At 34.4% G+C, this 12,889-nt stretch overlaps 1 protein-coding gene across 10 annotated transcripts in view; it reads right to left on the reverse strand.

Annotated features, from left to right (window-relative positions):
* Nucleotides 1-12,889, reverse strand: part of RBFOX1 (RNA binding fox-1 homolog 1) — a 1,303,251-nt gene that overhangs the window by 26,464 nt on the left and 1,263,898 nt on the right. For 7 of the 10 annotated variants that reach the window (XM_086472917.1, XM_086472925.1, XM_086472922.1 and 4 more), the window contains 2 exons: nucleotides 12,135-12,174; nucleotides 4,013-4,077 (listed from right to left, as the gene is read on the reverse strand). In XM_086472917.1, coding sequence (XP_086329043.1) covers nucleotides 4,013-4,077; nucleotides 12,135-12,174 — 105 coding nt within the window. Of the gene's footprint in view, nucleotides 1-4,012; nucleotides 4,078-7,537; nucleotides 7,581-12,134; nucleotides 12,175-12,889 lie in introns of all 10 variants that reach the window. The other 3 variants (XM_086472924.1, XM_086472923.1, XM_086472919.1) reach the window with 1 other exon arrangement.

Raw genomic sequence — 12,889 nt, forward strand, 5'->3', positions numbered from 1 at the left:
GGTGGGTGACGGATGGGGAATGTGTGTGTATATATATGAATGCACAATCATGCATATATAAACACACATTGTTATCATTATTAAGTATAAAAGGGTTAGCAAGCAGCACAAGCAAAATGGCTCTGCCTTTCAGACAAGGCGAGTTTACTATCATCGGGGTTTTGGTTTCTTATACTACCACATACACTTTCATAAATATTGCTGACAAAGTTAATATGCAAGAAAGGAACATTTTTCTTACTCCGATTGAAGATGCAATAATCAAACCATAAAACACAAAACCAATAGCCAATCAATGTGAATAAGTCTGCCCATAGGCTTAATTCAAGCAAGCCATTCACTGAGCTATGTGATGGATCTGTCAAATCCAATACAGCATTACAGACATACTTGCAACATCAAGTGAACATGCAATGACAAAATGACAATAGGCCCCACTGCCATGCTTTGACTTGTTCTGCCTCACAAATATAAAAACTTGATGACTTTGCTAGTTTCCCTTACTTGAGACTTGGACAGAAATCTAACAACTATATTTTTATTTATATTTTTTAAAATATTACAAGAAAGCTGAATAAAAGCTGTACAAACATTTTACTGACATCTGATTTAGCCTCTTTTGCACATTCTTACAATTATTTTTTCCAAACACTCTCGGTTTGGCAGGCAAAGCTCCAGAACAGTGAAGAACATGTACAGACTAGAAGATCCCCTTTTATCTATTATAAGAATTGGAAAAGTTATCAGAAATATTTTAAATATTGGAAAGTTAAACATGATTTTTTTGATCCACTTCTGCAAAGAGCTTCAAATCATTGTGCAATTTAGTATGATGATAGATCACACAGTATAAAAATCAAATCTAAATATTTTTCACTTATTAGATTGCTTCATAAATAAAACAAATGTAACTTTTTGTTTGTTTGGTTTGGTTTTTTTGTTTTACAATCATAAGAAATGACTGGAGAAATCTGCAAGGTCTACCTCTGTTGTGAAATTGGTTTTAGGAGTACAGAATTTGCCCTAACAAATACTTAGGGGTTTGCATTGATTTCTTTTATGAGATTTCCTTGCCACCTAATTCTCACCTATATATCTGTTCTTTGCCTATTTCCAGCAATATTTCCAGCTGTGACAAACAAGGATACCATTGCATTTCTTCACAAGAGAGCTCTCTTACAGTGATCATTATCCATTGACTTGGTGTATTGATTCCGGTGTCCCAAATCTTTCTGTTAACCTTTATTTTTAATTTACTAAAACATGTCTCCAATCTAAAGATTTCCTCTTTCCATCCCCTGACTTAAGAAGCATGTCAAATATGGAACATAGCCATTCATCATGTATATGAGCTGTGATCAAAAAAATTACGCTTTTTTATTTTTTAAATTAATATAAAGTAGTATTTCTATGATATGTCACTGCTTCAATAGTACATACTTACTGGTCCTGACTTTGTTTTTCTGGGCATTGTTTACACATAAGCAGTAAATATATTTCCTATGTAATTAAATTAAATAGGGGCTGAAATCAACACTAAGAAAAACAGTAGTGTATAAGGAGATAAGGAATCTTCAATATTGTCAGAGGACAGCAGATGATTATTACATTGAGAAGAAAAGATAGAAGCAATTGTACTGAACTATATTTCAGCTCTTTCAATGTTAATCATTCACAAAAGTTGCCAAATTAAATTCTTTAAAAAATGAAATGTTAATAAAATCAAGCAAACTATAGTTGTGAGTAATCAGAGGTATCCATGTTTGCACATAGTTTCCCATATGCAAAGAAATGTTTCAGCAGATTGTTATTTGTTTTGTTCTCTATGCTAGTTTTAGGATTCTCCCATAAAGAAATTCAGTTACAATATTTTTAATTAAGACAAAAAAATCATATTCATTTGGGAGAAGCAGATCGAAGATGAGGGTTAACCGCATTTAAAAAGAGAAGCTAAATTAAACAAAACCCAAAAGATATAGAATTCATTTAAGATATTTAAAATTATGCAAGCAAAGACAGGTTATTACAATTCTAATTACACACAAAGTGTATCTGAAAATTAGACATTTTTTCAAAAATATAATTAAGGGTTGTAACTGCATTACTACTGTTGCCATCTCAAGCTTCCTTTACAGCATTTAAAAGCACTATCTTCTTAGACAAATCCTTTACTTTTTTTGTGAGCATAACTCTTGGTGAGTGACTCTCTACCCATAGCAGAACACGTGTCCAACTGATGTTTTGTCTTACAGCATTTGATTCGTTTTATGAGAAGGTACACTAATTCATAATTAAAGCATTTAAAATTCATCTTGATATTGTTCAGTTTCTCTATGTAATGTATAGGTTTTCAGAAATTCATTTATTCATAGGAATAAATACCCTATAAAATGACCCAGGGACACCTGAATGATACCTGGCAAAAACTGACTAACCACAGGAGGTTATTTATAATTTTGTCTTTTCAGTTTAATAAGTTTTTAGAAGCAGGAATTGTTTTGCATTATAAACTCACAGGAAAATACTAGAACTGTGATATGCTAACACACCTTTGTGGAAATGAAATGAAACTACTGAGTAGCGCTTCACCTTTGTAGGTTACCCTAAGTAGAAATAGTACATCGCGAACAAAGTGCACACAGCACATCTCTAGTCGATATTACTGATCCAAAATAATAGAAAGTAACTTGCTTACCTGTCTGACACAGCATGCCTCAGCCATACATGCAAATTATTTTTTCACATAACTTTAAAAAAATATATCTTCATTACCCAGAATAAGCATTTGAAAGGCAAATATGCATGCATAGCATTGTAACATTCATACCATGGTACTTTGTTCTAACAATACAGAATCCATGAACAGCACTTCATTCTAAGAAATTGGTCACTTAAATTTCTTAATCTGTTGATTTCTTTAAGAAACAGAAACATTTAAAATAATGTCTAATTTAGCATCTAAAGAAATTTTTCGATACATATTCAAGATTTAAGAAATTATCTCCATGATTCCAAGGGAAAATTTTCTTATATCGGGAATTGAGAAGTGTGACCTTACTTCTCGCTGGTATTGTGAGGCAAAATATATGCATGTTATCTGTCTTTCACAATATACATCTTCCCTTTACAACTGTACAGTCTTCAAGTACTTGCAAAGTATTAAAGATAGCATTGATTTTGTTAAGGGTACAGTTTATGAAGAAAACATAGGATATCCTTTCTTTTCATTACAAAATCATGTCCATACGCTGCAAAGACTTAATTTTATGCAATTTGACAAAATCCTATTCCCACTGAAATCAACAGCAATTTAGACTGACTTCAAAGGGGTCCAAATTTTCATCTTGCAAGAAGACAAGTTAATTTATGTGACATTGCTTTTAGTTTATAGAAGTTAAGTCTTTGCATGTTTCTCTTATGTAGGCTTTAATAATCTTTTATTCCTGGTCCTATTTCCACAAAATGTGGTTTACATTTTGAGGATGAAAATACATAGAAAAAGAAGAATAACTTATTTTTTTCAGCATTTCAAAAAATCAAATGCCTGGAAAGAAAGCAAATGGAAAAATACTGTTTTGCCTTGGATACTTCAAGCTTAGACACAGCTTATTCTCAATTTCCACTGAGTAAAACAATGTCAATGAAAATTGAGGGCACTCAATAAGTTCAGGTTCTAAATCAACTGAAATAATACTCCTAAGACGAATAATGATCTTTAGTAGCAGACCATCATGAAGTTGTCCATATATTTATCTACATCGTACAAGGGTCACAGACATTAACTGGATGATCTACAGCTTGGGAATGTGCACATCTCATGCCTGATTCTCAATTAAGGCCTAAAATCTCTCAATTTATGGCTATTCATGGATTATAATAAAACAGCCTGCTTTAGATATCACAATTATCTGCAGAGCAACAAGACAGTTATGAGACTTAGACAAGGCAAATTTATAGAATCATCTTCAGCTTCCACTGGTCAAATATTTATTAGCAGTAAATGAGGTCTTACCTGTCACTGTAGGCAGCTGCAGTGGCAGTGGCAGGCTGGGCATACCGGTAGGCAGCATAACCACCCTGAAACACAAACTCATGCTCTAACTGGATTGCTACAGCACCTTAAACAATATTTTGTAAAATTTAGCAAAAACTGAAAGAGTACTGTCATGCTGTAAGTTCAGTTAAGGGGTTAAATACATCGGAAATATTTCAGTGAATCGTTAAGCAAAATCTATCACCACAAACTTGTAGTTAAGATTTGTCCCAGAGATCAGGAGAAAGCAATGAACTGTATTCATCAACGTAATTTTTTTTTTTTTTTTTTACAAGACAATGCTGTATTCTTCCACAAGTTTTCAAGTAACAATTGTTATGAATGAGGTGTATGTATATTAATAAAGCAATGCTGAACTTAAAAGAAAAACTCAGCCAATAATCAATTCTTTTTCGTACAAAATAGGATTCATCATGTCTGGTTGATTAAACCTATGAATTTGTGCACTCAATTAACACTTAATGTAACATAGGATTCCAATTTATACATAAAATTGTAATGAAGAAGCAAAATTCTCTTCTTCCATGAATTAACATTCAGTTGTATGTAACAGTAATTGCAGATGTTCAATTAAGCAAACAGGACAAACAAACACACATTTGAAAGGAATTGTGTGCAGCGATGCATTGATTATCAAACTGTGAAAACAGCAGAGCTTCCTGTTCAATGGACCACGGTGTTATATCAACCATTTCAAAATGATCTCAGCATGCCAATTAACAAACACAGGCCAGTCTCCGCAGATAACACAAACACGATTTACGTCCCAATTAGAATTCACCACCCCATAATCCTCTGGGACAGGGGACTTCTGTATTTCTTTTCCCACATTCCCCCACCTTAACAAAGAGTTGAATAAGAAAGTATCATATCACTCAGCTTTGAAGAAAATTCACTCTTTTGCTAAAGTGCTCACTTTAACAGATATATTTTTTCTTTTTTTTTCTTTTTTTTTTTCTTTTCCTTTGGAAGGCTGCATTCTCAGAAGATGCTGAAGCATGAAGAACAGGCTACGATTGTCAACCTTTACTGTAACAGTAGCACATTTTTACTGCAGGAACTTTTGTAGGTTTTCTATTTTGATTTTACAAATAAAATTTCATTCTTTTCAGAAAAGCAATTTCAACCTCTTTTACAAGCTATTTCCCCTTCTACTGCTTTGCTTGTTGGAATCGCTTTCATCCCTAACATGTGTAAACCTTTGTTGGTTTGCAGATTGGAAGCAGGTTGGTTTTGGAAATCAATCATTCAGCTGATAACGCCACGTCACCCTAAGAATAAATATGTGTTTTACATATACTGACAGCTCATTAGAAACTCCAGGCTTTGAACTGTCAGCTTCCTTGAGGAACATTCTGTCTGACTTTTTCAAGTGCTCACACAGACTATAGTACATTTACCTCCCCACTCCTGGTCAGCTCCCTGCCAGCAGCAATTGTGTCACACAATCAGCGGAGTAAGGCAGGTGCTTTCATAATACTATACATGCTTTCTCTGCTGCAGCAAGCTGCTTCTCTGTGCAAGCACAGAAGCACTGAGACAATACACTTTCTCATTTCAGATCATTTGATTTTTATAAACCAATAGGAGGCTATTACTGTCAAAAATGTATAATAGGCACATATTGCTTGCAGTACGTGCATACAGGCAATTAGATGTCAAATAATGTCACCAAGTGCAAACTGAGCCAGTAAACAGTAAGGCTGAGAGGTGATAATGCAAGCGGCATACTTGGTTTGGCTTCTCCTACAAGGAGAATGGTGAGAGATTATACAAATTTATCTGTCCTCCCTCCTGGTTTTGAGTGATAAATAAAGCAACTTTTTTTCTTTTTTTTTTCTTTTTTTCCCCCTGAGTGCTGATATGAGGGACTACAAATGGTAAAAGTATAAAGAAGTTCTTAAACTTGTTTTCATGATCCAGTCCTGAAAAACGTGGGGCAGACTGCGAGTCATTCTGCAGCATGGCATGACTAGGCTCGCCACATGTACAACTCCTTCGCTTGTCCTGTAGTCCATTTCTAAAACCCCTTATTTAAATCTGAGAGCCACTTCATTTCAATCCAGCTATGCACATCATGACTCCCACCACAGTTCGGAATGGAGAATGGGCCACCAGGAGAAGTACCAATGTTTCAGTGTTCTTAATAAGGCAAAAATGAGACAGGCTGTTCACGTACTGGCTGGTCTTAAATCTGCAGATAGCAGGCTCTGTGAGGATTTGTTTTCTTCCCTTTATTTAGCTATCAGTAAAAATTGGTCAGTCTGTGAAGATAGACACTCTCTTGCTCCCTGAATATGTTACATTCCTTTTATGCTTACATTTTGATTTGCTTTCATCAATGAATTTCTGCTGAACAATGAAGCTCAACTCTGAACTTTATTAAGATGCTTTGGATTCAACAATGAGTATGACCTTTGTGAGAGTCCTGGAAAGACTGAGTCTAAAGCAATAAAAATAAAGAGATCGAAGTTATTGAATTTGCTTGAATTCTTCAGAGAACTAAAACGCAGGATGCATTCCGTTATCAGGAAAACAATCATTCCCTACCAGTCCATGTCACGATTTCAAATTTTTGACATAAGCTATCATATCTTTACATGTAAAAAAATTCCTAAGCAAATTATTTTTATGGGGTTTGTGTTCTGCAGTTTTGGTGTGGTACTAAGTTTTCCTATTGTTTTACTTCAATTACTTCGGGAGATTTATCGTTGCAGCAACAAAATATTTGAAGGTACATTTAACACTGGGAATCTGATTCAAACCCCTGAACCCTAAACTTCCGTGACAACTTCTACTTTACAATTTTTCTCTAACTTTGAACTTGACTGATATCTTAGATGAGGAATAAATTAGTAATATTCACTGCATCTACATCTTGAATAATATATTAAATATTTATCTTCATGGCTTAGACTATATTGCAAAATAAAATATTTAGAAGCAAATTATGTAATAATTATATAATAATAAATAATAATTTTCAGTTCCTATATTTTAGAAATGCTCCCCACACGCACACACACTTTGTACATTCAAACAGAAAGTACCTGACTGTTATGCTTTAAATTATTACTTAAAAAATTCAGCTGAAATAATAAATTCAGCTAAAATAATGAAAAAATGCCAACTGCCTTATCTGTGCTCCCATATTTTCTACTTCCAAAACAACGGTAACACAATGTTACAGAAGCTTAAGTTGTCTTAAAAAAATTAAGAGTCAATACACTCACAGTCCAAATATAGAGATATCTCACTGGCATAAAATACTGAATGGGACAGTAACTGTTCTATTTCATGGAATATGAAGAATACATCTGATTTTGTGACAGAATCTGGAAAATACAATGCAACTGGTAGACTATTCTTATCATTTATACACCCAGAATCCATTTTCTCACATAATTATTTGAGTATTAGTATGCTTTTACAAGAGTCTACATTCAGCATGGTGAGTTTTTTCCATCAGTCAGTATGTCATACCTGTGGTAACTTATTGCCACACACAGGCTCTTGCAATACTGCTCTATAAAGAAACAGAAATGTAATGATTTGAGTGAGGAAGGAAAGAAGGATGGAAAGAAAGGTGTAGCAAAGGAATTTAGACAAATTCCCCAAAGCCGCTCATTACAATTTTCCTTTCAATGTTTTATACATCTCTGTGGCTCACGCAAATTGAAAAAGAGCAGCAGGATTCATTGAAGGGAATTGTTACAAAGAAATATTAATCATTTTTAGAAAGAGATTGCAGAAATTTTAGATAAGATACGATAAAAAGGAAATGAACAGGAAAATCAAATGCATCTGAATTTTTAAATAAAGTCTGTACATCTGTATTCAAAAAATACAAAGTATTTTGCGAACATAAAATAATCAAGGTTAAAAACCTTCTCTAGTATTGAAACTTATACCTGCCTTACTAGCTACAAATAGATGAATGGGATTAAAAATGGCATAAGTTATACCAGGCCCTGCAGCATAGAGTAAATAGAGGTAGTCATTTCCTCTTCTTCCACTCATATGATATTGTTTAAACAGTATTTTTTCTGCTCACAGACTAAAAATTTGACTGGGAGAATTAAAAATTAAATATCCACCACCTATTTGTGCTGGCTCAACTTCTGGAACAGACCTATGTGAAAGGTCTATAGGTTATTTCTATACTGTGTTCCTAGAGGAATCTGCTGCTTCAGAGAAGCTCTTGGTAATATATCTGAACTGACACTACCTGTATAAATTCCAACCAAATATAGTCATCAGGATTTGAATGTCCTGTTTATATCACAAATAAAGATCAGAGAGATGAAAGGACATTTCATCACTAGATCTCAAAATTTTAAAAAGGTAACATAGAGCATTCCAGCACATAGAGCACTATGAGAAACAGCACACTGCTCCTTGGGGACTCTTTTGCCCTTGGAGAAGTAATTTCTCCACTTCTCGTTCTGTGTCTGTGAGTCGCAGGAAATGGCACATCTTCCTTTTACAAAACACAAAAATCTTTGGTACGTAAAAGAAAGACTTGAGTGCTGACTGAATATCCATGCTTTTCACATTAGAACAGCACCTTTCAGGGTATCTGATTGCATGGATGGAATTCTACCTGGTGTCAAGGGAATGTTGCTTAGATAATTATAGCTGCTTTTTCCTTGTGAAATAAATACATGCTCCACCTTCAATCCCATCCTACCTTGGAGCTAAAGGTGATGGCAGTAGCTATCAATAATCTCTTCCATACCCTTGATCACAAAAAGTACGCCTTATTCTTGATTGGCAGGTCAGAAAAAAGAAAAATCTTAATCCTATGTACTTATATGTTGTTGTAGACTCTCACCAGTTGCAGTATCACAGGTCCAGAATCCCAAGAACAGGTTAGAAAATCTTGCTGTGAACAATAAGACTGACTAATGTACATAGTTAAACTGTATTACCATGGGACTTCTGAAGCTGGTGATGACAGTTTCTCGTATTTCTTTGCCTTCCCACATTTTAGGTGTGGATTGAAGACTGACATGTTCTGAAAACATTCTTTATGGAAATGGTAAAAAAAAAAAATCGCAAACAGATAAAGCAGAGCAACGGTGTAGAGCTGTTATTCCAACTGCATATTTCTGCATCTGTTACTATTTTTGCTTCCTTTTGTGGAGTGTATTTTCTTATTTTCACAGGTGTCAATCTTCATTTAGGGACTTCTGTATTTGCTGGCAGGCAACCTTAATTCTCTTTTAATGACTTTTTCTCTTAGTGAATCAATACTTAATTTTAAAAGGTCTTCCTTACTTCCTAATCGTCTCCTTTAGTTTTCCTACTCAAAGGCACATTTAAAAAGGAATTCAATAGCTCAGCTATTTCAGAAGCATTATTACATTCCATATAGAACTGTATGAAATATAGAATATATGATATTACATCTAAAATCATGGCTGTTGATTTTTCATTTTAGACTGTACTTTCCACCTATTTTTATATTTCTATTCTCTTCTATACCTCTGGTTAGTATTCAGCTGCTCTGGCTATTTGCTGTTCTTGGTTCACCTTGCAGTTTTTAACCAACCAGTATCTTTCTGTGTTTTCTCTCCTTCCTCTCCACAAAATCTAGCCATCAAAGGCTATACTGATAGCTAGTTATGAAAAGAGCATGGTCTGTATTACTGCTGGTACTCCATGCAATCATACCAGAAGGAAAGCCACTTTGATATACTTGCTAATACATATTTTTGGCCTTGCTTTTCAGTACTGCGTTCCTTTTGATTTGCTTTCTGTGGTATTTTTAAGGTTCCTTTCTCTCCAATCTACTATTAAAACCTATATTGTTTGATTTTTTTCTCTCCTTTTATTCACAAAGCATTTGTTCTTTCACAAACCTCCAGCTCTGCACTTAAAATGAAAAGCTGAGTAGAACTATGTCATAACCAATTGGGATTTAATAAATAACTTGGTCTGCTGCGAACTAATACACTAAGAACTAATACACTGTGATTTGTAAGGTTTCTTTTGATTTATGCCAGTTCTTTCTCTACCTCTCTCTCTCCCTCCCCTGCAAATTGTTTTAGATGCAAGAAGGAACAAATGTGAAGAAAAATGAATTATAAAAGAAGAAGCTCTGTACATTATAAAAAAAAAAACAAACCCTAATTTCCAGAAGAATGTTTTAATTCTGTCAACTGCTGTAAATGTAAACATTCTGCTGCATTAAGAGAACTAAGAAATGCAATCAGACATACAAGGCTGCAACTGAGTGAAACCAGTACAGTCACTCCATTTTGTAATGCACATAAGTATTCCATCCAACAAAATTAAGGCTATACTAGAAAGTAGTAATTTCTTCGATATCTTCCTCATCGAGCTCACTTTCCATTTAGAAACAAAATGTTAAAGTCTGTGAGAGGGTGTGAGGCTACCTAAAAATAATACTGTCAATCACCAAAAGAGATTTTCCTGTTTTTCAGCAGCAGTGGGTTCCAAAGCTACGAACTGTTACATTAACATTTAGTTCCCACCTATACTGTCACATTAAGCAATCCTGAGAAAGATGCCTTGTTGCCTTTCAGATTTTTGGTTTGGTAAACTGAGCAAAATGGATGTCACATTCTCTTGACAGTTTGAAGAAATATGAAAATTGGAAACCAGACTTGAAGAAATTCCTCACTGTACCATGTATCCTATATAGCTCAAAAATTCTGCAGCAACGTGTTTGGGGGAGATGACAGCAGCATACTACACTTGAGTAAGCCTTTTGCAAATGGATGGTTCTCATGTGTTGTAAACAGGATGTTACTGATAGCATCACTAAGTACACAAGTACATAGGGAGACAATTTTAACCCATGCTAATTTATTTTAAATATATTTTTAATCCACACGAAATGAATTTTCAGGTAAGTATCAGCCTCCTTCTACCTCCATCAGAAAAACAAAACCTACTTCATTCATTAATTCAAACTGTTTTCCTTCTTAATATAAAACTTACTAAAAAAATTAACATCTGTTCCCTGGAAATAATTCCACAAAACTGCTGATAATGAATAAAAGGAATGTTGTCTAGCACTAACTATTGAATTTTTAATATTCATAACAATTTCAACTCATCCATCTCTTTGTATCTGAACAGAGGGAGTACAACAGAAGTACAAGTAAGTTAGAGAAAGCTGTCTGGTGAAACAATGAAATCTGTAACTTAGGGCCCGATTGCTTTATCAAATTAATAACAAATGTTAAAGATTACTGGAGTATCAGTGAAATACTTTACATCTACTCATCGGAAATAAGAATCAATTAATTGTCTAGGAAGAGTGAAATTCAGCCTCAAACCTGAAACCGCTTGCATACTCAGACAGAAGTAGCCTTATTGTATACATACACGGTAAAAACTTCAGTATGGGTAAGAAACTTAAAAAAATATTATTTAAAAGGAAATTGTTGACCAATGAGGTGAAGTAGGTAATAATGGATCCAGGGCTATAAATCCTTACTAACAAATGTAACCACTTCTTATATCATGAGCAGTCTCTATCCATTTTATTTAAATTGTAGTAAGTGGATTCTAAAAAAGCAGATGGAAGTCTACTCAGATTACAGAAAACACATAGCCATATCTTAAACTTACTATGTAATTAAGCTCTGCTATCACCATGGCACTTACATATAGCAAATGTTGTCTGGATTTGGGAAATCTATATCTCTCCATAAAGTATTTTCATACTTCAAGTATTAATACTCAGCTTGCATTGATTGTTAAAAATTAGCTTTTTGGGATTTGCAGAAGAATGTTTCTGCTTGGTTTTTATTTTTTTCTTTGAACTTCAATTTTGAAGGGACACACCCCTCCACACATGCACACACATTTTTCACATCTTTTTGCATTCATTCAGTATTTGATTGAAGAGTTAATTCAGCTCCACTGAACAATGATAGATGTAATGAACAGAAAGGTCTCCCAATGTGAGAGATATTCTTCTCAATTCTTTCTGACAGGCAAGGGATGGTAAATAGACAAAACAGAGTCAAGCTAGGCAGCAAACTTGTAAAAAGAATGACTCTGGTAATGTACAAGGACAGCATGCACATCAATGAATACTTACATAAATGTCTGCACCATAAAATCCATCCTGGTATACAACACTGCAAGGATGCACACACAAAGAAAAACATCCATATTAGTGCATTTCCACATGCAAATGCCACCAACCCCTGCACAGCTGAGGTTAGTCTTGTCACAAGAACAGAGGGAAGGGGGAAGGAAGGCACTCTTCACATTGGTTAAGGAGGTTGGTAGTAATTATCAGAAGTGAAACTATACTGAATACAACCTCTTCTAAAGTATGCCAAATGCTTAGTCAAAGAGGGTAAAAGCATGGCAGGACTGGAAAATCCTTCTTGTAAGGTTGGGGGGGGGGCATCCTTCCTTTTTTTTTTTTTTTTTTTTTTTTTTTAAGAAACCACATATTGGCAGCATTTTTTTTTCAGTGGGACCCTCCTACAATCAGTTTTAATATATTAACAAAACGCTGTCTCTTGAACTACTACTTTCGTGTCCTGCAATTATGTCAACCCTCTGAAACAAAGCAGTAGTTGTCATTACTTAGATGGAAAACAAAACACAGCATAAGTTTATATGGTGAGAGGAATGTGTGAAATAATTATACTGGTGATACTCTAACCATTGGGTCAAATCTCAATACCTCAATGTACACAGAGATGAGAGTATTCATAGGTATTGCACTGTTGGCTTGATACACATTTCCAATAGTGACAACAGGTCTGTTATGAATATCATGGTGCTACTCTTATAAAAAAAGTATTAACCTTCCTCACTTCATCATTTTAGAACTTTGGC

The sequence above is a fragment of the Leptosomus discolor genome, chromosome 14 (genome assembly GCF_034619465.1).
Source record: "Leptosomus discolor isolate bLepDis1 chromosome 14, bLepDis1.hap2, whole genome shotgun sequence".
Classification (NCBI taxonomy): domain Eukaryota; kingdom Metazoa; phylum Chordata; class Aves; order Leptosomiformes; family Leptosomidae; genus Leptosomus; species Leptosomus discolor.